This window comes from Akanthomyces muscarius, chromosome 3 (genome assembly GCF_028009165.1).
Source record: "Akanthomyces muscarius strain Ve6 chromosome 3, whole genome shotgun sequence".
NCBI classification, from domain to species: Eukaryota; Fungi; Ascomycota; class Sordariomycetes; order Hypocreales; family Cordycipitaceae; genus Akanthomyces; species Akanthomyces muscarius.
Window position 1 is genome coordinate 1,757,094 of NC_079243.1, and position 26,627 is coordinate 1,783,720.

General features: G+C 50.9%; 9 protein-coding genes across 11 annotated transcripts; 4 read left to right on the forward strand and 5 right to left on the reverse strand.

Annotated features, from left to right (window-relative positions):
- Positions 1 to 838: 838 nt before the first annotated feature.
- Positions 839 to 1,818, reverse strand: LMH87_001899 (uncharacterized protein; the record flags this gene model as incomplete). Its single annotated transcript, XM_056193259.1, has 2 exons — positions 839 to 1,420; positions 1,486 to 1,818. The coding sequence occupies 2 exons, from the start codon at positions 1,816 to 1,818 to the stop codon at positions 839 to 841; spliced, it is 915 nt and encodes a 304-aa protein (XP_056050316.1).
- An 885-nt stretch (positions 1,819 to 2,703) lies between these two features.
- Positions 2,704 to 3,054, forward strand: LMH87_001900 (uncharacterized protein; the record flags this gene model as incomplete). Its single annotated transcript, XM_056193260.1, has 2 exons — positions 2,704 to 2,743; positions 2,825 to 3,054. 2 exons carry the CDS (start codon positions 2,704 to 2,706, stop codon positions 3,052 to 3,054), a joined length of 270 nt encoding a protein of 89 aa, XP_056050317.1.
- A 1,101-nt stretch (positions 3,055 to 4,155) lies between these two features.
- On the forward strand, positions 4,156 to 5,617 carry LMH87_001901 (uncharacterized protein; the record flags this gene model as incomplete). The annotated part of the gene is made up of 3 exons (XM_056193261.1): positions 4,156 to 4,270; positions 4,344 to 4,802; positions 4,872 to 5,617. 3 exons carry the CDS (start codon positions 4,156 to 4,158, stop codon positions 5,615 to 5,617), a joined length of 1,320 nt encoding a protein of 439 aa, XP_056050318.1.
- A 340-nt stretch (positions 5,618 to 5,957) lies between these two features.
- Positions 5,958 to 7,166, reverse strand: LMH87_001902 (uncharacterized protein; the record flags this gene model as incomplete). Of its 3 annotated transcripts, none has more annotated exons than XM_056193264.1 (1): positions 5,958 to 7,166. In XM_056193264.1, the coding sequence occupies one exon, from the start codon at positions 7,164 to 7,166 to the stop codon at positions 5,958 to 5,960; it is 1,209 nt and encodes a 402-aa protein (XP_056050321.1). The 3 variants fall into 3 exon arrangements, with proteins under 3 accessions (XP_056050321.1, XP_056050320.1, XP_056050319.1); XM_056193263.1 differs by having other exon boundaries at positions 5,958 to 7,025; XM_056193262.1 differs by having other exon boundaries at positions 5,958 to 6,830.
- A 100-nt stretch (positions 7,167 to 7,266) lies between these two features.
- Positions 7,267 to 7,551, reverse strand: LMH87_001903 (uncharacterized protein; the record flags this gene model as incomplete). Its single annotated transcript, XM_056193266.1, has 2 exons — positions 7,267 to 7,409; positions 7,482 to 7,551. The coding sequence occupies 2 exons, from the start codon at positions 7,549 to 7,551 to the stop codon at positions 7,267 to 7,269; spliced, it is 213 nt and encodes a 70-aa protein (XP_056050322.1).
- Positions 7,552 to 9,690: 2,139 nt separating this feature from the next.
- Positions 9,691 to 10,653, reverse strand: LMH87_001904 (uncharacterized protein; the record flags this gene model as incomplete). Its single annotated transcript, XM_056193267.1, has 5 exons — positions 9,691 to 9,995; positions 10,108 to 10,201; positions 10,251 to 10,381; positions 10,444 to 10,569; positions 10,635 to 10,653. The coding sequence occupies 5 exons, from the start codon at positions 10,651 to 10,653 to the stop codon at positions 9,691 to 9,693; spliced, it is 675 nt and encodes a 224-aa protein (XP_056050323.1).
- Positions 10,654 to 17,935: 7,282 nt separating this feature from the next.
- LMH87_001905 (uncharacterized protein) lies at positions 17,936 to 20,645 on the forward strand (the record flags this gene model as incomplete). Its single annotated transcript, XM_056193268.1, has 5 exons — positions 17,936 to 19,591; positions 19,674 to 19,837; positions 20,045 to 20,298; positions 20,365 to 20,501; positions 20,556 to 20,645. 5 exons carry the CDS (start codon positions 17,936 to 17,938, stop codon positions 20,643 to 20,645), a joined length of 2,301 nt encoding a protein of 766 aa, XP_056050324.1.
- Positions 20,646 to 21,306: 661 nt separating this feature from the next.
- On the reverse strand, positions 21,307 to 22,893 carry LMH87_001906 (uncharacterized protein; the record flags this gene model as incomplete). Its single annotated transcript, XM_056193269.1, has 1 exon — positions 21,307 to 22,893. The coding sequence occupies one exon, from the start codon at positions 22,891 to 22,893 to the stop codon at positions 21,307 to 21,309; it is 1,587 nt and encodes a 528-aa protein (XP_056050325.1).
- A 1,337-nt stretch (positions 22,894 to 24,230) lies between these two features.
- On the forward strand, positions 24,231 to 25,466 carry LMH87_001907 (uncharacterized protein; the record flags this gene model as incomplete). The annotated part of the gene is made up of 2 exons (XM_056193270.1): positions 24,231 to 25,101; positions 25,162 to 25,466. 2 exons carry the CDS (start codon positions 24,231 to 24,233, stop codon positions 25,464 to 25,466), a joined length of 1,176 nt encoding a protein of 391 aa, XP_056050326.1.
- Between the last annotated feature and the right edge of the window lie 1,161 nt (positions 25,467 to 26,627).

A 26,627-nucleotide genomic window follows, 5' to 3' on the forward strand; every position in this document is an offset into this window, starting at 1 on the left:
GTCGTCATGTGCGGCGTGCATGGGTTTGTGGAGAGAAAAAGCCCTGTTTACTTTGCGTCGCACAACATCTTCCAAAAAAACACAAAAAAACATGACCAACTTGTGAGACATGGCTGGTTTTTGCACCGTCTTCAGTGGCAAGATGCACCACCGAGACTCGAGTCCCGGCCCAAAGCTCTGATGATAATGGGCGGGAAAGGTGCCATCAAAAAGGGTTGGTTACACGAGGGACGGCGAGGCCGCCGTGCATCTTATCAGAGTGCAGCAAAGGAAAAGAGGTACACGCACGTAGCAGGGCACGCCTAAGGCCGCACTTCACCTGAATGGGTGACGCCCGGAGACACCCGCGACGTCAGGAAATGTGTCAGAGTCCTCTCGTCTACCACGAAGAGTTACACAGCATACATCGGACGCACGAACGAGGGCAAGAGGGCGAGGCGACCAACAAGTGCAAAAAGAAAAAAAGAATGAAAGAATGTATATTGAGCATCACAAAACTCGTCATAGGCGAGCAGAGCCATCCCACAAGCCTTCGAAAAAGAGCACAACGCTGTGTAGATGATCAAGCAAAACGCTTCAGACATTTTGTCAGGTACAATAGAAAGCCAAATTTGTGTCGCGCACTAACAACCCAGAAGCCACTAGCCGTATAGACCTGCAAAGCACAAAACCATGTGAATCATCAAGAAAAACGCTCTAAACATTTTGACAATTGCAGAAGCCAAGTTTGTGTCGTGCCACGACAAGTCCTGCCTCGGGCTCCTCCGGGGGCGCCAATGCACATGTTGCTTATGTTTGCGGCGTGGCGGCACCTGAAGCACAGAAAAAGAATGGTGCCTCACTCCCGCGCCGCTCGGAACAGCTGGCGCGCGATTCTCTCCTTCCACTCCGCGAATACGGCGTAGAAGCTCGCGCAGAGGTAGTAGGCAACAAAGGCCAGCATGGGATCGACGTGGACGCAGACAACAGGACCCGACATGCCCAGCGCGCGCGCGACGCTCGACGCGCCGGTCGCAAAGAAGCGTGCCAGCGCCACCGTGCTTACCGGGATGCCGAGCCGGGCGACGACGGGATCTCCGGGCCGCGGCTGGCGCAGCATGTCGTAGATGGGCGGGATCGTGGTGACGGGCCGCGCCGCGGCAACCGAGCTGGCAATGCAGTCGAGCGTCTCGTCGCCGGTGGACGCGTCGCGCACGCGGGCCCGCGAGCGAGAAGTCTCAAACCGTGGCCGTGCGACGAAAAAGGTGCCAAGAGCAGGGCGCCCGTCGCGGCCCGGACGAAAGGTCACGATGCAGTGCTGGACAGAGGTTGGACGGGCGTATGGCGCGTGACGGAGGCGACGGACACCAGGGCCGGGACACCGACGGATGGGATGGCCGGTTCGGCAACGGTTGATCTTGGAGGACCGCTCACAGGTGCACTTTGGGGTTTCTCTCCGTCAGTAGAAAAGCCCATGGCCAGATGGTCTCGTGCGTGATGACTTACACCGGGGTTGGGGGCGTGCTTGGGGAGATCTTCCACCTCGACGCCGCGCAGGAGGCGACTCCCAAACGACGTCGTGCAGCCGCTGCATATTTCGTGCTCGCACTGGACGCACAGGGCCACCGAGGCGTCGTCGCAGCAAAAGGTGCCGCAGCCGCACTGATGACATGTCCACAGATACCGGATCACAGCACCCGGGGGCAGCGGCTTCTCTTTGAGCGTGCTTCCGGGAGAAGCAGAAGCAGGAGTGGACGGGCTAAAGGGCAAAAGGTCATGAAATGGCTTATCTGGGGAGTAGGGCGGCATGCTTTTGCGAAATGCAGTAGACGAAAGCATGTGTGAGAAGATTCAAAATCAAGATTGAAGGAGAAAGGGAAAGCGGAAAGAGGGAACACGCAGGCAGGGGAACGAATGTTTGAACAAAAAATCTGGAAGATTAATGAGAGGCTCAGAGGTGAACTGAAGTTGAAGTGAGAGAAAAAGAACAGGTGGTGATGGAGATGCGACAAGGGAAAGGAGGGAATAATACGAGTCTGATATAGGGATCTAGAGGGATTGCGACAGCGACGGGCTGAGAATGAGTACCCGAAAGGGTGAGGTGCATCGAGGATGCAAAGAGGTGGCTGCATCATTTCCGTTTGGCCGTTTGGCGGAGATGATTGCCGAGCGAGGAGGAGGCTGGGCTCGGTTTCTGTGAATCTGCGCGCGCGGGGGAAAGAAATCGACGCTGAGGCTGTGAGAAGAGACAACATGATGCAGGCGTATAAAGATATCTGATGTGTCGTTTTTTGAAGGCTGCGAGACCGGTGACTTCCGATTTGCTGCCTGTGGTGAGGATGACCAGGGGGGGGGGGGGGGGGGGGCGGCGTGGCCAGTTGTTGCGGCTGCGTCGTTGGTTGTACAACAAGTCATCTTTTGTGGCTAATCTTGTCATTCTTCCGTCTGACGAGGGGTCATTTTCGTCTGTATGCTGGCTTTTAGCCGAAGCTGGTCACACGACGCAACGGGATGGCCACATCCGGGCCCGACAGTTTGGTTTGTGGTGATGCTCGGGTCGGCGAGCCCGAGGAACGACGGACGCCAGGCTGGTCTTTTCCCGCACCTTCCCTTTTGATAAATCGCATCAGCCTTATTTCCACGGACTCTGGTCAACAAGATTGCTTTTGGGGGCGGTTATTGCGCGACGTAAAAAGTGTGGTGCTGTGCGTTGTGGCCAGGCTTATGCACCTGACGCTGCAGGATCCCGAAGATTGCCTTGTTGGTGCGTCTTCCCCTTTCAGAGTGCTGCCACGAGCAGGAAGGGCAGCGAGTGTGCCAAGATTCCTAAACGCCTCGTGGGTAGTGATTGGAAACAAGGGACGAATCCCGACTGACATCGACGTCTGGCCCGCCCCAATCGCCGACCATGCGTTGTCACCTCTCGCTGGCAATCTATTGATCGGATTTTCGGACTTTTCTTGTCCCTTTCTCGCAGTTTACGATTGGCGCCGGCTGCCTCACGTGTTTGATGCCCGCATTGCTGTTTGGTGTCGTGCATCGTCGTGGGAAGCCGGGGGTGTAGAGGGCCCTTGACCGAGTGGCCTGTGCAGAGCAAGATGAACATGGCACTGGATTGGGATCTGCAAACAGACGTTACTGGACTTTGAAATCTGCGCAAACAAGATGGTCTGAAGAGGGGTACTTGCCCGCGCACGAGTGTGCTGTCTTGACGCCGGGTCGACCTGTATCTGGTTTTCTGTTCGTACCAGAATAGACTGTGAGGCCTAGGGGATGAGCAATTGAGGAATTCAACCAAGGGAATTAGTCAAGCGTAGAAGCGCAGCGTTGGGTATTGTTCTCTCCTGCAATGTAGAGCGTTCGGCAATCGTGTAAGCCTATGAGCCTATGTGGTGTGACGGCGAGATTTGCGAGGAACATAATCAAGCGATTTCTCATGTTTGAGGGAAATACTGCCCGCGATGGTGATGGTGACGAAGAGTGTACTTGAGGTATGGAGGTTTAGCAAAGGAAGTCAAAGGTCTCGCGCGCATCTACCTCACCAGCATATCACGTCGACTGCGAGATCGGATGAAAGACCAGAAGGCCGAGGAAAATTAAGTCACATTATGTTGAGGACTCACTATGGTTCTGAGCTCTGCAGCACGAAAATATTTCCATAAAGTCGAAATACTTGTATGACATGGTTTGCGTGGTACCTGTCAGAGCTGCGATCTTGCTGTCGAGAGGTCACATGAAGCCGCTCCGACACCGCAAAATGGCAGTTTAAAATTCGAAAGAACAAAAAAACAAGAAAACTGCATAGATGACTTCCTGTTATTTAAGCTCGGTAAAAGTATTGTCTGATATATTTTCTATTCGTAGCAATTATACACATATTGTCAAGCACCGGGTGTAAGAGATCGGCCCACTATTAAACGGCTCATCTCGGCAAACTCGGTCGCTGACGTATTTTCGGTGGCTCGTCGGAGCGCAGCCGTTTTACTCGACCAAACCCCTTCAACGACATCAAAACAGCGCAGGAGGCATAGCGCATCGGGCGCAATCGCAGCCAGACCTCTGAATCATCATTAGACCCGAAAGTCAGCGTCCGCGCACCGAGAACCCGCCGAGGACCCGACGACAGCTTCACCCCGAAGCACCCGCGCGCAGACCGGGCGCGCAGCAGATGCCGTCATGGCTGGATCGGCGAGCAATCGACAATCGACTCGCATCGCCATTCGCACGATACCAATCTTCATACTGTGCGCTTTTGTAGTCGCAACATACATATATGTCGGGCACATATGCGGTGCGTAGCTTTGCCGGCCGGACGGGGCCCCCGATCCCTTTGTTTACGTACTGACCAAGTGGCTGCGCTACAGTGCAATACTATATCGTGAAGAAAGGCCGCACCGGCTTTGGTGCCGGGATGATTGTCCTGTACTTTGTCATCTTCTTCATCATGATCACGGCCTACCTGCGGACATTTGTGGCCGTCATCCGCAACCCGGGCCTGGTGCCGCTCGTCAACGGCCAAGCAGACGACGCAAACGAAAAGCAGCCGCCGCCGCCGCCGAGACGACGACGCAGACGTCGCGATGAGGAGCCGGATGTCGAGGCTCAGCCTTGGACACCGGTAGACATGAGTCCAGACAGCCCTGGGCTCGAAAGCTTTTACAGCAAAGACGTGTTTGTCTGTGAGGCAGACGGCCGTCCCAAGTGGTGCTCTGGCTGTCGTCAGTGGAAGCCCGACCGTGCGCACCATTCGAGCGAGATTGGGCGCTGCGTGCGAAAGATGGATCACTTGTGTCCCTGGGTGGGAGGAATGGTGTCGGAAACATGTGAGTCGTCGAGAATCGAGCAGGAAGCACGGAGAAAAGAACCATCCACCCACTAACATGAACCCCCAGCATTCAACTTTTTCGCGCAGTTCACCTTTTACTGCGCAATGTACTGCTCCCTCGTGCTCGGCATAAGCAGCTACACAGTCAGCCAGCAGTCTGGCGAGCGCCGCGATGCCGACGGCTGGGTCGTCGCGGGCGTCGTGCTGTCGGCCTTTTTCCTGCTCTTCAGCGGCGGCATGGCACTGACCTCGCTGCGCTACATCCTCACCAACATGACAAACATTGACATGTTTTCCCGCACCCGCCTCTCGTACCTCGCCGTGCACATCCCGCTCGAGTCGCCCCCTTCGAGCTACTACCCAACCATAGTCTACCCGCTGGAGCAGCCCAGCCTCTTGCCGCCGCCACCAGCACCGGCTGCTGCGGGCGCCGAGGAGCTGACTGCTGCTGCTGCTGCTGCTGATGCTGCCGCCACCCCTGCCGTCGTCTCCGGCGGCGCCACGCCCGGGTCCGTGCCTGAAAGCCCCCCTCGAGACGTGCGGGCGCAGCGCAAATTTGCCATTCTGCGGGTAGAGTCGCGCGAGAACCCCTGGGATCTGGGCTTTCGCCGCAATTGGACCTCGGTCATGGGCCACACGCCCCTTGAGTGGCTGCTCCCCATCAAGCACTCGCCCTGCTGCGACCACGACAGCATGGAGAGCGACTATCCTACCGGGAAGCTCCTCGACGAGCTCAAGGGCCGGTATAGTTTTCCTGGGTACGAGAGTGCAGCGATTGATCCTGCGCGGCCAAAGGAGCATGTCGCTGTGTAAATTCCTGGAATGTTAGAAGGGTAATGTTGTTAATGGAGCATGGAGAAGCGTTATTTTTCTTCTTTTTTTTTTCTTTTTTGAATGGGTATAGATTCAACATTTTTTTTTGCATCAGCGAGTTGACATTTTGGGTCATCGTTTCGAGAACTTATTGGAGTAAGCGGCCTATCGGACGAAATCATAAGTAGTAAGATATCAATAGTACAATCAATTCAAGCAAGGTATCCTGTGTCTGTCTTCCTGTGTTTCCGCGTCAATAAGCACCTGCATCTCTATATCCGTCTCCTATACGACTTGTATCCTGTATTGTATCGTGTATCTGGTCGTTTTCTCCGCTCCCTCAAGACTCGCCCCTGTCCCCATTTCCGCCCCCTTCTTCATCTCCCGCCAGCATGTCATTCTCAGAACACGACTGGTCCGAGTCGTCGTCTGATACGTACGACACCACCACCTCCCTCGTCCGGAGATAGTGGTAGATGAAGTCGTAGTCCAGCCAGTCGCCCTCCTCACGGTCGTCCTCCTCGCGCTTCAGCCCCAGGTTCACCTTGGCGCCAAAGTCGACCACCCACGGCTCCCCGCGCGGGTCGATGATGACGCTCTCGTTCTCCGCCGCGCCCCAGTAGACGCCGAGCTGGTGCAGCTCGGCGAGCGTCCCCGCGACTTTGCGGTCCCACGCCTCGCGCAGCTCCACCGGCAGGTCCGCCATCTCATACGAGTTGAGGCTCGCGCCGGGCACCCAGTCGCGGAGGAAGCCGACGACGTGGCCCTCCCTGGGGTGGTGCAGGACGCCGCGCAGGCCCGGCACACGCAGCGGCGCCGGGGGAGGGTGCTGCTGCGCGCCGTCCTGCGCGAGGTCGGCGAGGGCCGCGCGCAGCTCCAGCATCGTCCGCAGGTCCCGCCCGACGACCGAGTCGCCGAACGCGACGCCGCCGCGCTCGGCCTTGCAGAACATTTCCTCGCCGTCGACGAGCACCCGACACGCGACGTGGTCGACGAGGGGGTCGTGCACGAGCGTCTCGAGGACCGTCACCTGGCCGATGTGGTAGGCGGGCAGCGCCGGGGGAATGGTGAAGGGAAGGTTGTCGGCGCCCGGGTGGGCGTGCTTGATTTCCTCTGGGAAGTACTTGTTGGCGCAGGGTGTGTACTGGAGAGAGCCGGAGCAGGCTTGGTTCTGGGAGCAGGAGGAGGGCGGCGATGGCGATGAGTCGACCATGCGGAGGAGTGGGATCGGGAGGAAGAGGTGGTCGGCGAGCCGCGGCGATACCAAGCTAGTACGGTGGGTTGTGATTATACGGCGGATGAGGTCGCCGCCAGCCAGGACAATGTCGTTGAAGAGGTCTTGTGAAACAATGTCGTACTCGTCGTCGGAGATGCCGGAGGATTGCAGTCGTTGGACGAGACGGCACATTCGTTGTGAGGGTGTGTCGAATTTTGAGTCGCTGGGCATGGAGTCGACGTTGATGGATATCGAAAAGAGGATGCCAATCCACGAGGCGAGAATGTGCGCTCCGTCAGGGCCGGAGTTGAGCTGCTCCAGACGATACTCCATTGCGGCGGACATGAACGATGCAAGCCAAAACGATGGCGAAGGCAGACAGTGTTATGGCGGAGGAGGTTAGTCGGAAAGGCTGACAGTGTAAGTGCGCTTGCTAGGAAAGATGACCTCGAAAGGCAAATGATATGTGGGTGGCTCGCAGTACGAGCCCAGCTATCCTGTTGACGGGAGACCCGAGTCTTTTAAGTGTTTCTCCGAGTTGGTGATGTCGGCAGCGTCTTGCCATCTGTCCCCGTCCTACGAAGCAGAGCAGGTGTCAGCCGCTTGATTCGAATGTCTCATTCGAAATCTATGGCAAAATCCACTCACGAGGCTGCAGCCTCCCTAGCTTCAGGGCCACGGGCACTTCATAAACAGTCACATTGTCAAAGAGGCCCATGGGCCTATTTGTTTTGTTTGCTCTCCGACAGGGGGGTGGCCCATCGGCGCTGACAGCGACGCCCTATGGCTGAATGGTGGCGGACGAATGTCCCATCCCCTTTGTGTAACAGCAAGTACAGCTCTGGTCCCATCAAGTTGGGCTTGTAAGTATCGAGGGGGGACAATGTGATATACATTGCAGTGCTTCTTTTACGACGGGCAGACCAAGCAACATATGAGCTGATCGGCCGGAGATGACAAGCCTCAAGTCGCACCAAGCGCCGCCGACACCCTTGTGCGGGAATGTCGTACGGAGTACAACGGCTATCAGGATCGGACAATTAGGTCGACCGGTGATTCAAAGAAAGGTGTTGCGCGCGCCTGCAACCTGAATGACGATCCAATACGCCGCTCGACGGCCGGCACCAGCGACGACGGCAATGCATTGGAACGCGACAAAAGGAACAAACAAGCAATTGACCCATCTCGGTGAGCTGGAGTTGCCCCTTTCATAAGTCATCACAAAAGGGATGAGTATTCCTTTGCCCTCTGAAAGGCGGGAAATAAGGTGGCTGCAGGCCAAAGCATGCGGCTTCCCGTCTCCGCGGGGGCGACCAGCCAGTCAAGAAAGAGGTTCAGGAAACCCTTGTGCGCGCGCCCGCCGCGACGACCTGGTCCATGGGTGCTTCGCAGAGCTAAAAAGAGATGCAAACCGCTCTAAAAACGCTCGGGTCAGAATACAGACCGTGAGTCACTTTTCTTGCCAAAGTTGACCGAGCGGCGCGGAGCAACGAACCAATGATGTTTCGTGGCTGCATCGTTCCGCTTCGATGGAATTCGACGGGTTTTGGAGATGATCATTCGCAAAAATAATGAAACAAAAATAATGAAATTGGGCAGGGCTCTCTCAGAACAGCACGAGGACGTGCAAGTCTAGAAAGGACGCGCGGTCATGGTATCCAAAACACCTTCCCGAGCCACACGGAAAGGCCCAAATGCATCGACGCAGCTTTGTTGAAAGAAGGCAGCTTCCCGTCCGAAGGGTTGGAAATTAGCCTGCATAACCATTGTCTCCGCCGGAGAAAAAAATGACGCGTCATATGATCCTTTTTTTGGCTCATCGTCAGACGATGCGATGCAGGTTGGCCGTTCGCTGGCGCTACGGTCACACCAGACAGGGCGCACAAGCTGGGCCGTTCAGTCTGGGGTATGACGCGATGGAGCTGATAAAATTTCGATCGCAAACTATTTATGATAGTAGAATTTTCTGTATTTATCCAGATGGTGTATTGTTCTTCATCTGTATTGCAATTTCTCACGCTTCACGCTGTGTCAGGAGAATTCGCCATCTCACATCGCACCTTTACTTGCACAATTTCTACCTTGTGCAAGCTATATTAAAGTTCGCGTCTACACTTGCGTGAGACTTTGAGACCTCGTTCCTCATTCCATACCTTAACTTATTGCACCTGGAGTTCGTTCAGTATAGACGAGTACGTCCATGCGAGAATGAATGTAGGTTGCCGATGTGGTCCTGGCGCTTGACAGGCAAACATGTCCGCCATCTTGCCCAATGTGCACTTGCTCGATGAGTCCAAGATACGCCATCGAAGGTCCGGGAAATCTTCAATAGGAGTCGTGATCTACTTTGATCCTGTCTTTATTCAGCATCAATCAGAGCCGGAGCCGCAGCGACCGACTTTTTTAATACATGCCTCAGTTTCCAGAGAAAGTTCAGCTCGAAAGCAGCATACAAATACATCTACTCCTAGTCAAGGAAGAAGGGACTTTTCTAGATTTTCGATAGGGCAAACAAAAACTATAAGCCACGAGATGGCCTGTGCTGCAGATGCCTGCACACCGGTCCGCGGTTGCATGTCGCGTCTGCCGATGAAGTCTATAAAGACAAACACTCATCTCAAGTAGCCAGTATATCAAATCTGACACATTGTATGCCAGTATGTCAGCACCTACCCGAAGCACTATTATCTGGGCACGGGCGGGCAAAATGATCCGCCAATATCGGCAGACCGACTGGTAGAAGTTTCTACGCAACGCAACCTTTGCATCCAGTTTGCAGAAAGAGGAGTTGCCGGGGGAAAATTCGAAATCATGCGGAATTCTATTCATCTCTTATAGCATTTTGCGAAAATGATTTTTACAAATCGTATACAGTCTTGTTCCAATCCTGGGGGTCGGCCAGTTTCTCCGTCAGCACCGCTTCCGGGTCACTCCCGACGTCAGAATAGTCGACGACGACGCCGTCCTCGACATGCTCTCTCTTGCTCGTCATTGATATAAAGCGATCAAATGCCCAGTCGCGTATCTTTGTAAAGTTGCGGCACATGTGCATGCTTCGAATGTCTGGTTCGGCGATCTTGGTGTCTGGGTGCCACCGGTAGGGGACCACGCTGACGTCGACGGAGCAGGTGAGCGACTCGCGAAGGGCTTCGATGCAATGATCTGCGAGGCCAGAGTCGTTAGCGAGGCGGTGAAAAAAAAACGTATTCTGATTTAGTCTGTCAAGGTCGAATGCTCGCGAGCAGGATTTCTGTTGTGTTGGGTTTTGATTCACCTAGATGTGCCCACCCCAAAAAGTCAATGGATCCGTCCTGGCGGACAATGGACGAATTATACCGGAGAGGGTAGATAGATTGCCGAAGCATGTTCTGATATTGATTAGCCAATGGCAACGTTTCAGTGTAAAATAATACGCACTAGGCAATGCAATTGGTGAAATACGTCGAGACCAATCACGTAGTCCGTCTCCGAGCCGGATACCGGGGCGTGCTCGGTGCGATTAATGAGCCTGATGGCAGACTTCTCATCAATTCGAATAGCCATACCTCCTAAAAGAAATGATTAGTCAATTGATTTCGAGTAAAGGGTCTTGGCCCAGGTTCATGCTCACTGCTATACATGTCTTGCCAGAGCTGATCCTTCTCGTCGTCTGGCCACCCCTGATAGGGGCTTTCATCTTCGAGAAAAGCCACTTTAAACACAACGGGGACCTCTTCAATGTGCTCATAAGCCGGTGCTTTTAGCGATGTTAGTATTCTCTAGAGTTCCTGCGCATCAGTATTTTACATGAAGACGACATACAATATGAGCGTAGGTCCATTGATCCACCGTGTTGCCAGCATTGCGGGCGTGGGACATGGCCGATGAAACCCAGAAGTATTGCAAGAGTAACATTGAGTAGTGCTGATGCAATCAAAAGCTTGCAGCGTAGGCTCTTAGCAGGGTTTTCCCTGAAAACGGCTTGTTCCGAGCTCTGCAACAGAGGCGCATTATATGCACGCCTGTTGCCATTCGACGGCCGACAATCTTCGGACAGCATTTTCAGCAGGAGAACAACAGTAAGGGAAGCAAAACACTATTAAAGCAAATAAACAAGTTATTTCCGTGTGAAAGATGAAAGTTAATCAAATTGAAAGCCAGCTCTACATTTATTGCTAGTGGCGGCCAGGTAGGCGCAAGGCTATGGCTTGTTCGTGTCCAGCGAGCCCGGCGACGGCTGATGCGCCTTGTCGCAACGTGTGACGCCCGGTCGCATAGATGGCTCGTAGCTTTTCTGCCAATTACATTGCATCTCAGCTTCGTACGGGAATTCTCCGAAAATCTCACTGCCTTGCAGCCTGCGTACTCGCCGCGGGTACCATGGCCGCGCCGGCTAGGCCGTGGGCTCCGAGTAAGCGCGGGCGGCGCTCCCCGGCCGTGCTGCAAGCTGCAGGCCATCGCAACAAGACCCCTCGATGGCATGCATGATGACAAGAATAGCGAAAGCAATTGGGAGATGTTTTCTCCGTGGGCTTGCGCGACGACTAGGCAACTGAACTCCGCAGCAGGTCGGGCGATATCGATCGGGCATCCGGACGTTGTCCTCCTTGGTCCGGACGTGGTGCGCGGACTGTCTCCGTGTGCGCATGTCTCTGAAGCCTTGCAATGCCACTTACTCACACTTCAAAGCCCTACAGCCACGGATAGTTCATATTGAGCAGCACGCTGGGAGAGAATGAATGATGTGACTGCATCGGGTGGCGAGTGCGAGCTAGGAAGCCTTGCACCTTGGGCGGGGGGTGCACGGCGAAGTCGTGTATAAAAGGCAGAGTAAAGGTCGGTCTGGAATCTTTTTTCTTGCTGATACAAAACAACTCCATCCATCCAATCAATTCTTTCGCAGAAATGAACACTCAAGTCTACATCTCCATCGTTTTCGTCGCAGCCATTGCTGCTGTGGCTGCGGCTCCTGTAACCCAAGAGCCCGATGCCACGATCTACGCTGATGACGGCGACAACATTGTCAGCTGGGGCAAGTTTCGCAGTATGACGCCGTCTCCTTTCAAGTTGTGTACTCAGAATTCGTTGAACTAATTCTTTATCAAGACTAAAGAACGCCTGTAATGCGAAATGAGCGAAGCTTCTTGCTGAGCTCGAGACCACTGCATCTAGAGTGTGGGAAATTTAGGTGAAAGTTGGATAGATAGGGATACTGTAGATTTAGGTAGAGCATACACTCTTTCTAGATTGGTGTTTTTTATATTTACTCCCCAATTCACTGTGTTGTTACTATTGCTCTTGTCTCGCTGAAATCCAAGGCTGTGCCTGCTATGGAGAAGAACTTGGTAAGTCGAGCTCTGTGTTTGGATGTATATCAGCTTGTTTTTGAGAAAAAGAATGGTTGACTCTGTGAAATGTGTTTCGCGGCACAGGATTCATGTCCGTACCGACATCAGCCAGCTTGGCTGCGCACAGTACGAACCATGATTCGCACTATGCAATCTGACAATCCAACAAGACCGCTCCCTGTCCCACCTGGGATCAATATTAATACTCGAGGCCGAGTCGTTTAGTGAGCAGAATTTCTAGCGATTACCCTGTTCATTGTGATTGTTCATCTCCACCGGATCTGGCACGGGAAACCCCCGGTCGCAATTAGCTATAAACCGCCTTTCTTCGGGCCGGGGAGGAGAGTTTACTGCCGCGCACACCACCAGCTTTGCGGCTAATTGTTCACCGCTAAATATACATCGCTCTATGCTGCTCAACTAATTCAAAGTATAAGAGCACAGTACATTTCACCTGATTATCGACGCCCTCTCGTACACTGACTGTCATGAAAGAACATAGGCGCGCTTGTTAGAGGCCTCGGGCGCTGTATTTTAGTGGACCGCGGTTGGCGGAAGACAGTTTGCTTGACCACACATGAGGTCAAGTGTACTCTACTCTCGCCAACTAGTCTGTAGATGCATGCTGGTAACGTCTGTGTGTCGCTGTCCTGAGGTCCATTTTCGGGGGGTTAGCGCACCAGTTTGTGGACGCGCCGACCGCCCTAGACGGGTACCTCCGCGGTTTATCCGCAGGTACCTATAGTTGTCACTTATACCTTGCGAGCATAATACTAGGCGCCTATATGAAGAAGAAGGCAGAAAACATACCTCTACATTTATAGTAAAATATATCTATTAGTTCTAGTAGCTCTATATACCTATTATAAGATACTATATAAATAGAAATAATATAAAGGAAGTTTATAAGGTATAGAAACTTATAGAAATAAAGCGCCTAACTATATATATTAATTATAACTTAATACTACTAAGCTATCTTAATACCTAACTTTTATCTCTAAGTACTAAATATAGATAGTAAGTTAGTCTTTAATATTAATAGTCTTTAAATTATTCTAATACTTAATATTATTTACTCTAAAAGAGTAGATAATAAGCTAAAACTATATATTCTACCTTATATACCTACCTACTACTACCTAACTAGCTACTAACTATAAAATATATAAAATAACTTTTTTCTTTATACCTACTAAGAAGCTTATATTTAATATAATTATAGTTATTATTATACTAGCCTTATATAACTATATATTTAATATATTATACTTAACTAATACTTATAGTTTACTCTTAAAGGATATCTAAGGTCTTTAAGATTCTATATTAATCTACTAGAAAAAGGAGAAATTAAAGATTCCTATTTTCTACTATATTAATAGTACTATATTATCTAAGAATAAAGTAATACTCTATTCTAAGCTAAATTATAATATAAGCTAATAAAGCTTAGACGTTTAGGCTTATATAGTACGATATAGTAAATACTATAAATAATATACTAGAGATTATATATACTACTATTATTAATAACACTAATACTAACTTTACTAGGCGATATACTAGACTTAGTCTATAATTAAATAATATAGTATAACTTTTAGTTTACTATATTTTTTAGTATATATCTAAATAAGAATACTAATTTTAATCTCTAAAATACTTTCCTAAAAAAGGAAAAGTAAAGTTAGTTATTTTATATATTTATATATATTAGCTTTACTTATAACCCTTATACTGTTTAAGATATAGTGCCTAATAAAGTATAGATAAATTAACCTCTAAACCCTAAGATTATAAAGTTAGAGGAGGAGTATATAAGGCTTAAGTAAGGAAGGTGTTAAATTAAAGATAGTTAGTATAAAAAGAGAATCTAAATACTCATAGAAAATATTAGAAATAAGTAGATTTAGTATAATAAAGTGACTATAAAAGAATACTATAAATACTATTTTTATAATAATCTTATTTAAGATATTAAGATATAAGTTTCTAGTAAGTTTAATAAAGAAGATAAATAGTTAGTAATTAACCTTATTATACTAAAATAGGTAAAATTCGCTAAAATTCTTTATTTATAGCTTAATAATTAGATAAATAATAAGCTTTTTAAATATAAAGTTAAGGCTATTAACTTAATAGTAGCTCTTTATAATAAGAAAGAAGCTAGTAAAATAAGATATATATAATAGCTAGTAAGGATTAAAATGTCTATTAAATAAGAGTTACTAGAGAGTAATATATTATTAGAGCTAGATTTAGAGCTAGAGGACCTATTTCTACTACTTATAGAAATAACATAATACCTAGACTATATTAGTAATAAGTAGCTACTAGTTAAGGCGTGGCAGTTTAGTTATTACCGCCTACTAGTACTTAATAACCACTTTAATAATAAGCACTTAGATTACTAAGAGATAGCTAAGTAATATAGTAAGGCGATCTAGTGTAGCTATCTAGAATACAAATAGGAGAAGTTTAACTATATAAACCACTTTTAAGGTTATATTAAGTGAGTTTATAGGGTAAGCCTTAGGTTATTAGACTAAGTCGTAAAGAGGAGATAAAGGTAGGCGGCGTGTTGTAAAAAGGCACGTAGAGGAAGGCAGCAGAAGAAAATCGCAAAGATAGCCGCCCGCTAAGATATGATCTAGCTACTTATATTATACTTATATTAGAAATTTTGAGTCCGATTGCAATACAGTTAATGCGAATTCCTCTATGCCTTGCTCTGTAGCTTCTTAATAGCCTTGTGTAGGAACGGCTGGATGGACTGTAATTGTTCTGTTTACTGGCTTAATCCCGGCCTACTTTGATGGGTAGCTAACTGGTTAGACGCTCTGTCATGCTCCCCCCACTGTGTGTGCTCACTAAACCTCGCCGATCGTGTCAATGAAACAACAGAAGTGCAGGAGCCACACTTGAAGGCCCGTCATTACCATTTACTCGCGAGGGAGGGAAGCAGCAGGAGATTTGCCAGCACCCGAAATGCAGGTCCGAGATCTTCAAACATCCGAATTACTTTAAAAAACCATGTTAAGACAGCCGTCTCACTCAAAACATTGGAACAGGTCGCAGAGAGGGGGGCTTCGGTCAGGCCGCACCAGCCCCAATAAGTAAATGCACCTGACTAGTGAGCTGATTTGGTGCCTGTAACGGTAAAATCAGTGTAGGTTGAACCTTGGCGCTGGCGAATTAGTTCTGTAGATGTGGGGCAGCAGGCTCCTAAAACAGGCGCCAGGCGCTCTACGGTATCCAGCGACATAGACGGCTGTGTGCGGGCTGCTGAGCGACATGAAAAGAGCAAGCTCCTGGGAACCTGAGAGGTGGGGGGCAGGAGTATTTCGAAGAAATGGGCTTGCCGCCAAATCTGTGATGATATATGGAAGGAGGCAACCGGCGGCAAGACTGCCGTGTTTGAGTCGGTTGTGCAGTTGCAATCCACTGTAATTTTCCCACAGAGAAGATCAAGGGAGCTGGCGTGAGACAAGATTTTCAGAACGCTATGCGCGGCTCAATGTCAATTTTGAGTCATAATTCTGCTGATGGTTACTAGCAGCAAATCAGCGAGATCGACCGTGGAAGCAGCAGGCGACTTGCGAAGTATGGCCCCTAAGCTGGCTTTATGTGGAACAGACATACCGTCTTGAAGAGGCTTACAACGCTGATGGCCAAGTCATTTTAATTATTATAGCTCCTATCTCAGGCATTTTCAGCCATAATTGCGGTCAGAATATATCAGGTACCCAGGTTACTGATTCTGCTTGTACTGTACATCTCGCTCGCCAGAGTTCGAATTAAAATCCAATTACAATATATAACTATATTACTATAGTTCAAATCCGTATTGCTAGCGAGCTGGATTTACCACTTGAGGAGTCCTGGTCTAACTACCGACGTGCCAAGGAGGAGGCGCTGCCATTGGTCCAGCATGGCAAGTTTTCTGGCTCGTATGCCAAGGACTTCATCATCTCAGCATTCTCTTTCTTATTCTCAAATCCGTCATTTATCAGCCCAGACTTAATCGCCAATAACGCGTATTGTACGGCTCCCCAGCGGTTTCCGTCCTTACACGACGTCAGGGCTGTAAGCCGTTACGCAAAACCTAAAGATCCGTGAAGGCGCTCCTGTTTATATAGGCTATATGTCTGCCGCTTCAAGCTCCAAAGGACCGTTTGACAATATCACGACTTTCGACAATAACCTGCGACCGGGCACCGCAGACACCACTCGACAAATCCATAATATTTTTGATCAAGATTTGCTCATGGTATCTTTATGCAGGCGTGATATATTTCCGTTTTTTCTCCACTTGATGAGGCAGCAACGACATTAGTCTTAAGCGAGAAGACGTTGTCATTCACATGTCTGATGAATTCGACAGATAGCTACGCAGATTTGGGCCATGTCTTTGTAACTAGTGTAGACCCAGTCTCCGCCGCACTGTCGGCTCTCTTGTCCTTGCTCGCCTTCTGCTGATATTGGCCTGAAAGATGCTCGATTATGGCCTCGGGTCTGGCAGGCCTGGACATTTTCCCCTCTCGGCCTACTATCGTACTGTTGTCCCGTCCCAAGGCAGGTTGTAGGATGTATTGCAATTCTAATTGAAACACCGAGGGCCAAAGGGAAACTAAAAGAGCAACTGCAGCGCTACGTCGCCAGGCTTTGTGAGAGACTGTATCATGATTGGAAGACCATGAACAAGGACCCAAGCACAATTGCAGCGATCGCCTAGAACCCAACCGCCTGGGCAACGCTGTTGTGGTTTCACACCATGTAGTGGCCGAGGCTTTGGGTCAGCAAGGCCGCGACAACCAGACCTTCCAAGTACCGCTGAGATGGGCGGGTGCCTTGTTCTTCGGCCGTTGTTGGAGAACTCTGTTTCCGCTCCATATTGGCATTCTTGTTTTGGAGTGCTTGGCTGGCGTGCGTTGATGGTACCGTAGCCCTTTCCCCGTGAACGGTTTGATAATGTTTGCTGTCATCGTTACCACTGGTGTTGAACGAACTCAGCAATGCCAGGGAAATAGAGCCCACCGTGAACAAATTGTATTTGAGCTGTACTTTGTTGGCTTTCGGCTACCAGACGACGTTTGCGGGTTGGCGTCGCCGGGAACGTTTAAAGCCACATGGCCCCCACTAACGCAGCTAATATATCTGCTAGTATGGGGCGAAGAACAAAGGTTGGACGTCCGAAAACAAACGCAGGACCTTTACTAACACATCACAGGCACAGTTATGACGATGCAGCTTCTCAAAACTTCATCAGAGGATCCTGGCGCGGTTACCGGATAAATGACTTGCTGGCTTGCTTCCCCATAGCGGCGATGGGCAGGTGGTTGGTGTGAAAGTGATGGTTGGCAGTCTAGTCTCTAGCTTGTGCATAATGCCGGATTCAGATCGCTCACTTGAAAATGAGTATTAAGTAAAATCTGGGAGAACCATATCTCTCGCAGCTCATCTATTGTTCCTGCCATTACTACCGCTCACCTGCGTGCCAGTCTTTCGCTTCCGGGAGTCCTGATACGCTAATGGCTGTGTCTCAGCATGGAGGGGGGTAGAGTTTCTAGCTACACATCACATAAGATTTAATGGACGGAACGAATGGAATGGGCGAATTAATACAATACCCGCTGTGCCTTTTCTATCACCAGCCGGCTGCTAGAAAGTGCCACACCATCATCAACATTGACAAGTCGATGGATCCTGACGAAACACCTACACACCAAAAACAACTACACACCCGCGAATACGCAGACTCGAAAATAAAATATGGTAAACGAAATGATGGCCCTTGTGGAGGGCAAAAGCACCCCAAAATCTACAACTACGTCGCTATGGGTGGCGCTGAATCAGCGCGCCGGCGTCGACCCGGACCGCCTAGCCTTGCTGTCGCCCAAGCAGCCGCCGAACCTGCTGTCGGAGCTAGTACGGCCATGGCCCGTGGGAGGCCATGAAGACGAAGGAAGAGAAATGAAGAATAGTAGCAGTGTCATTGGCGATGGCCGGGGTACAACCGCCATCCGCAAGCTCACCTCGCCGGCCTGCCTCCTCAGCTACCTGCTGTCGTGGATCCTCCCGACGCCCGCCAACTCTGGTGATGCACCGTATCTGCAGTGGTCGTTTGGCGAGCTGCAGCGTGCTTCTATCCGGCTCGGCGTCTTTCTACGGCGAAGCCGCGGCGTAGAGCCTGGCGCCACGGCAGTCCTCTTCACCACCTTGTCGGCGGAATGGACTCTGCTCCTCTCTATGTCGGCCTTGAACCGATACACTGCCGTGACCCTTCCCAACAGTGCTCTGAGACCTGGCAACCAAGTATTGCAGGACCAAATGGACGAGCTAGCGCCCTCCATCATTGTCGTTGCAACCGAGGCTGAGGCGAGACATGTGGCCGACAACTTGTCGACGAACATCGCCGTTGGCATCAGCATAGAAAAGTTCACGAATCAGGCGCCAGACGGCTGGGTCAGCATGGCAGACATTGCGGCCGAGATGGCGTCGCAGGGCTGCCACAACTACATCGACACCATGGCAGCCCTGCAAAACGAGCCCGAGGACCACGGGCGAAACGCCTTTGTCGTCTACACCAGCGGCTCGACAGGCAAGCCCAAGGGCTGCCCGCTCTCTGTGGGCTACCTGCTCCAGGCGCTCGACTACCTCGCCACGCAGTACGTGCCGCTCCTCCCCACGCCCATCACGCTCGTCTCCGGCGTCAACAACCAGGTGCGCTGCCAGGCCATGACCGTGCTTTCATGGGCGACGGGCAACGCGGCCGTCATGGACACGTGCGAGATGGACCCCGAGTCGATCCTCGACGGGCTGCGGCGGTGCCGCCCTATATCAATCTCTCTCTTTGTCACGGCCGTCAAGACGCTGGCGCGCGCGCCCAACTACTCCGCCGACGCCGTGCGGTCCGTCCGCGTCGTTAACCTGACCGGGCTGACGGTGACGACGGCGGCCCTCCGCGTGGCACAGCAGACATTTCCCCGCGCGCAGATCCTGCCCTCGTACGCCATGACCGAGGCAGCCAGCGTCGTGACATGGGCGTCGTGGTACCGCCCGCCAGCAGTCGACAAGATGCCGTCATGGTGCGGCATCGCGGCTTCTGGTATGGTGGCGCCCGGCTCGGCGCTTAAGGTCGTCGGTCCGGATGGACGGCGGCCCGTGCCGCGCGGGGAGGTCGGCGCGCTGCACCTGCATGGGAAATCGGTTATCGAAAACTACCTCAACCCCAATGATATATCAGACGCATTTTACACCGGAGACGACGGCCGTCGTTGGTTCGTGTCTGGGGATGATGCTTTAATTAACGCGGAGGGCTTTCTGCACGTGCTCGGTCGGAGTGAGAACACGCTCAGGCGCGACAACAAGATCGTCGTTGCTGGTACTGTGGAGAGTTTTCTCGAGAAGGAATACCCAGGAACATCGGTAAGAACACTATTGCTCTCCACTACATCCGCAATACGTCACTCTATGAATCAGGCACTAACACTAACATATCTTCTTGAAGACTGCCGTTGTCAACATTACATCTCGCGACGGCGCTATTGGGCTGTACGCTATTTTTGATGACAAGATTCCCGCGACGTCATCTACCGAGATTGAACATTGTGTTGTCCAAAAGCTTGGTAAGGCGTACCGAATTGAAGGTGCTGCGAGCCTCAAAGCGATTGGGTTTGAAAAATGGCCACCGACGATATCTCGCAAGATTGACTACCGTCGTTTGCGGCCTGCAATTGAGAAATACATAACATCTGCCTCGGTGACGAAATAGTCGCGCTCACTCTTTCAATAATACACCGTATGGCTATAGTTGGTGAGAAACATGTTGTCGCGCGGGCAGAACAGTACACCGCAAAGAGCATAGTTACGTATCCGTAGATATGCCAACTCGGCAAATATTGTGGGCGGAAACTCATTGCGCATCATCCAGGTCCAGGCGCGGCTGGAGAAACTGCTGAATCGGCCAATCCCGATCGCTACGCTTTTCGAACACTACTCCGTCGAGTCGCTGGCAGCATACCTGGGCGGAAATGATGCGGTCGGCGTGGAGCAGCACGCCTTGCAGCCTCGCGCGCCTCCTGTCACCAAAGACGAGGGCATAGCCATAGTCTCCATGGCGTGCCGACTTCCTGGTGATGTAGACACTCCTGAAAAGTTCTGGCAGCTGATGATCTCCAGAATCTAACAAGATCGCAAAGAGAAGTATTGGGAATGCGCGGCGAGAGTGTGCGGGTTCTGGCAAGATATTGAGATGCTCGCGGATGGTCGTCCTCAGTGTCCCACACCTGCTGTTTCCGAAGTTTATGAAAGTCCTCCATTATCACAATCTAGCTCTGTAAATAACTATATACGCTATCTACGACAACAATTTTGCTAATGGCTGAAGCAGCCCGTCACAACTACCGAATACCTCAAGCAAGCGCCGTGCAGCATGGTGGTCATTGATCATTTGTGGTGCGGATGCTGCGAGCTCTTCTGATATAGAGTATTCGGAAAAATGCCCGATCCATGGTAATGGGGAACGGCGGCTACTCCGACGCAGTCGCTGCAAGTGCCACGACTGACAGAAGTAATCATTGAATTTTCAGGAAACAAAGCAGCCACAGTGACTATCGATCGTCTGAAAGAAATTGTAGAAAGTCGAGTGAGCCATTTATTTACTTAATTTTTGATCAAATATAACTATGGAATATTGGCTTCTAGAGATTTGCGCTCTGCCTGTGTATAGGTTGGCCTCAGGATGGCTCTATGGCGTGATGGGAAACCGCTTGCGAGTCTGACAGCGAAAGACTACTCAAGAGCAAGAGTGTGGCCCCCGCACTTCTGCTGGTGAAGCATCTCATTTCCGACACGATCGGCGAGGTTTAGTGAGTCCACATTATAGGGGGAACATGGCAGAGATTCTAACCAGTTAGCTACCTATCAAATTAGGCCGGAATTAGACTGGTAAGAAGAATAATTATAATAATAATAATAATAATAATTAAATTTAATTAAATTATTATTATTATTATATAGTAAGATAACTATAGTATTAAGAATTATATAAAATAAAATAATCGCTAATATTTAAATCTATATACTCTAAAATAATAAAAAATGCAGAATTATGCCGCCTATACTTAAAGGTTGTGGTCTTCTTAATAGCTGAACCACTTATACAGCGAAAGTTTCAGCGCCTCCACGTCGAAGGAATCTCCCTCCGCCAACCACGCGACGATGCCATCCGGGCGTACCAGCACCGCTCGCAGCCCTCTTGTGTCTTGGGCGGCCACGGACAGGTAGTTGACCTTCCAGGCAAACTCGGTCCCGATGACGGCGTCCTTAAGCTCAGCGCTGTCCTCAAAGTCCACCAGCCAGGCACGGCCGTTCTGCAGCTTGTCGCCCATCCTAGTGCCGTCGAGAAACTCAAAGTCGGGCACGCTAGAGCCGACCAGCTCATGGTCAAAGACGCCGCCCTTGCCGAGGACATAGCGCTGGGCCAGCCCCCACACACGGCCAATGACGAGGTTCATGCCGTCGTCGGTATTGAGCATGTCCTGGGTGAGGTTAAGGACGGCGCGGCCAAAGAGGTCTGGCTGCAGTGACAAGACCTGCGAGCGCGTCCAATCGAGCACCCAGTCGGCCAGCGGATGGCGCTCGCTCTCATAGCTATCGATAAGCGTCGTGTCTAGGGGCGCCGATGTGCCTGGGTACGAGGCCATAAGCTCCTGGCGGACGGTGGCGGCGAGCTTCCACCCAAGGTTCATAGCGTCGCCGAGGCCGAGATTCAGGCCCTGGGCGCCTAGGGGCGAGTGGATATGCGCGGCGTCGCCGGCAAGGAGCACCCGGCCCTTGCGGAAGGTGCTCGCGCCCTTAGACCGGTCGGTAAAGGTAGAGATATAGTGTAGGGCGTGGACCGTGATCTCGCCGGGGCCTAGGACCTTATCGGCGATGCTCCGGAAGTGCTCGACCGTCACCTCCGAGTTTCGGTCAAAGGTAGCGCCGTCCCAATCAAGGAGCGCGATACAGTCGTCGGAAAAGGTCATAACCATGCCGCCGGGCGCCGGGTGGAAGCCGAGTTCCATCTCCTTCTTAGACGTGAAGTCGAGGCGCGCCATATAGCCCGTGAACATGGGGTCGGAGCCGGTCAAGTTGATGCCCGCGAGCTTCCGGATCGTGCTCCGGCCACCGTCGCAGCCGACGAGCCAGCGGCCGCGGAACGTGCTGCCCTGCTCGCCGGCCACGACAGTGACGCTGCTGTCGTCCTGGCGGAGGATGGATGTGACGGGGTGGTTGACGAGGATGGTGACGCCGTGGCTGCGGGCGCGCTTGGCGTAGATATCGGTCACCTCTTGGATGCAGCTCTTGGCCGGCCGCGTGACGGGCCCGCGCAGGCGGTACTTCCACCGGTTCAGGTCGAACTGGGACATGTTGAGCTTCAGGCCGGCGTAGTGGCCGCCGTAGGAGTAGCCCTCGCGCTTTACGCCGAACCATTGACGCTCGAGGGGCGAGACGTCGTAGTGGCTGAGCTGGGAGAGGAGGCCGCGGCGGTATAGGGATTCGAGGGACGGAACCATAAGCGCGCGCTGGCCGATGGGGATGGCCTTCCAGTCTGACGTGAGGCTGGGATCGCGCTCGATGACGAGGACCGAAGCGCCAGCGAAACTGAGCTCGGCCGCGAGCATCATGCCCACCGGACCGGCCCCCGCGATGATGACGTCGTACAGCTTGTCTAAACCTGTCATTATGCGATGTGATTTCTCTTGTTCGATTAGGCGTAGACTGGTTTTAGATGTGTTAGACTTGGGATATGGGAAGATTTTTGATGTATTAAAATTCTTGACTGAAAAGTATTTTCTATCCTACAGGACTGCTTATATATATGCCATTTCGATGCTGACAAGCCGAGGCTCAGAGACACTTACAGTGCCATCAGGTAATTCCGAGCGCTAATGTATGGCGATTTGGTGGCACACTGCTCGGAATTACTTGCGACCCACGGTAGACTATAGGCTGCGACGACGAACGTTTATTATTATCAACGCTTATGGAAGACTGGAATTAAATGGCAACCAGATTGTGGACAGCGGGCAGGCAGGAGGCCCGTCATCCGCTCTAAATCCCATCGAAGCGAACCTTTTTGGCTGCTTGCTTACACCCTGTCGCAGGCGGGGCGGCGCAGCGTCACATAACGAGATTTAACGACGGTTTAGGCTGATAGACCAGTGTCACGCAGGGCAGTTACTAGACATTGGATAACGTGTGTTGATTGGAGAACTCTGTGTCTGTGCCCAGGACCACTAGGGACACCTTAAGGGGTGTCACCCACAAGAAGCTGGAAAACGCGTACTAAATGGGCTAAAGACCGCTGACTGGTCTGACCTGGTCCTCTGCTTGACAACCAGCATGACACAAATCTTAACCGACATAGGGCTAGGCAAAAGGGTCTAAGATTCAACGAGGCTTATAACACGGGGCGAACCTCCCAGTCGTCGCGCAGCCTGAAATGCACTTTCAGGGTAAGCAAGCCTGCAAAAATGCCATACTCGTCTTCTCTTACCTTAGTTTTTGGCCAATATACAACGGCCAGATCCGCTATTACACTAGCTACAGAGATGCCTCCAACTAAGTGTAGAGGCTAATTAATAACGTCAGGTATGGTATGCTGATGATAGCCCGAATATTCCGAGGTAGAATGCGCCCGCTCGTATTTCGTCAGTTCATTTTATTTTCAGCATTTGTCCGAATAGCTGCTGGTATCAACGGCTCTAGATCCCTAGTCCAAATTGTGTGCCTCAGTGCCAACCATGTCAGCACAAACGCGATTACTTCAGCTCCCAGTGGGCTCGTTAACGCTGAGCCCGCAACAAATTGGCCAGGCTTTTTGTCAGCTAGCATCCATAAGTAATTCAGGTAAACTGAGCTCAGCTGGGCAACTTTCGACATCTATAAATTTTCTTTACGTACTCAGCGAAGCTACACTGATTGAATATATAAACCTCCTCATCGCCTTTGCCTGGAACATTAATTAATTCATCAATATCACACCGAAAAAGCAGCTCTCAAAAGTATATCGCATAGAATGGCTACTCTCACTCTCGCCCAAGCCCAGCCGGCTCCAGTCTCTAATCAGAGTGATGAGCCCAAAAACATGGAAATCGCGCTCTCGACGGCCGCAGACTCCAAACACAACGAGCTAACCACTACCCCTGTTCATGAATATTTGTACACTATGATTGAGATTGGCGTTGTCCGCACTTTGGCAGAGCGTGGTGTCTTTAGTGCTATCCCAATTACAGGCGATATTTCCGTCCAAGAGCTGGCGGAGAAGACCAGCATCGACCTCGCACTACTTAATCGCTTCATCAAGTTTCTCATCCTCGCCAAAGTCTTGGTCAGTCAGGCAACTGGCCGCGTTGCCCACACTGCCAAGTCAGAATTCTTTTCCATACCTAGGGCAATCGACTTTTTGTCGTTGCATGTCGATTTCTTCATGGGACCTGCTACTCGCTGGCCAGATTATTTTGAAGCGAACGGCTTCAAAGAACCACAATCTGGCAAGCAGACACCTCTCGGGCTCTACCACGGCTACCCAGACAAATCGATTTACGAAGTCATGCCCCTGCTCCCTGGCAACAAGGCGTCTATATTCAATCGCGCCATGGCCAATACTTTGGATAGTATGCCCATATTGGGCTACTACGACTTCAGCTGGATCGCCAACCACGCCTGTATCGAGGCTGACCCTAAGCGCACGTTGTTAGTGGACGTCGGCGGCGGCAAAGGTCAGGCTATCAAAGCTATACTGGAGGAGAACCCCACAATTCCTTATGGGCGATGCGTTTTGCAGGATCAGGCTTTCATGATTAACGAGGCCATTGCCGAGAATGATGTGGTCGTGAGGCAAACCGCAAAGGTGATTTCAAGTTTCTTCGAACCACAACTCGTTAAAGGTATGCTCCTCTCATTATTTCTCCATTTATATTATTTAGGAAGTAATTAATTGTTTTTAGGTGCGCTGGTCTACCACATTCGCAGAGTCCTCAATGACTGGTCCGACAAAGAGGCCATAGAGATTCTACAGCACGTCCGCGATGCTTGTGTTGCCGACTCGGTCGTTCTGGTCTCGGAACAGATTCTTCCGGATGAACCGTCGTTAGATCTAGCCGCCATGGATGTTTTTATCATAAACTACGGTGGAAAACGCAGAACGCGGGCCATGTTCGAGGAGCTGGCCGGCGCCGCAGGTCTCAAGGTAGCAAGCGTCTCAGTGGACAAGGCTACTGGACAGGCCATGATTGAGATGGTTCCCACGTGAGGCAGCATTTAGGATGCTGTCATCCTCATTATCTGTTTATTGTGTATGAAATTACTTTATTTTGTTAGCCTCTTAGGGATCCCATAGAATATCTATTTCACCTCATAAACTTTTGTCAAATGTTTGGTTGTCATGATATGACCTCTTAACCCTGGATATGCGTTCAAGTTGTCCATCGTAACCATGAGAAAGCGTCATCAAACTATTTGCTATCACGAGCAGCTATTTTCAACAGAGATACACCAAAGTACCTCAATTGAAACGTCACCCAGTGCTAGTAACGGTATCTTCATGTCTCTAAGAACTCTTCCCTTGTTTGTTTTTCAATACAGAGATTCTTTATAGGCCAACTACTTTCGTCATGGAGCAGACGGCGAGTGTGACTGTACCAAAACCGTGCAATACGCGAGCTTGCGACCATGCTCAGTCCCACGTCAGAAATCATCTAAGGAGCATTCATAGTGTACAGAGCACGCAAGCCATTGAAGGGGAGAGCGACCAGCTGAAAGCCTCAACCACGTCGCAGCCTCTACCAACAGCTGCTGGCCTACATTTTTAGCATTAGATTCCCAGTGTCTTTTTTTTCTTAGGAGCATTCTCTACCTAATTTAGAGCGTAGGAACATTCGAGCCTCAGAGCAGAGCCTCGGAATACTCTGGATGGATTTTTTTCTTTTATCAATACCAAGGGGGTTCAGTTTTAATGCTCTGACGCTGTAACGCGTACGAGACAGCTGTCTATTAGTGGCAGAGCAACGGCTCTTATGCAGGGTCTTGTACGAGACTAAAGCGGGCGTCCAGCCTAACGCCGAGTTTGTTGTTCTCGTATCGCACAAAGCTTTTAATTACAGCTGTCCCTAAATTTGTATATAGCGCAGTTGTTGTAAGCGATGTGCTGAACCTTTGGCGGGGTTGACGAGCCAATGTGTCACAAGCCTGGCCATCCTTCGAGGCCGCCTAACTAGACATGACCTTGTTCCTCAGCGGCCGAGAGCCTTCAAAACCGCCCTTTATTTTCCATCCAGTCCGAGCGAATCATCCCGCTATCTGACTCGAGACTACTATAAGAGTAATAGTTCCATAGGCGATTTGCTACCCAGAGCTCACTGCGTTTCCGTCTGACCCAAATTCGTGTTGTGGATGCTTCTACTGCGGAGCATAG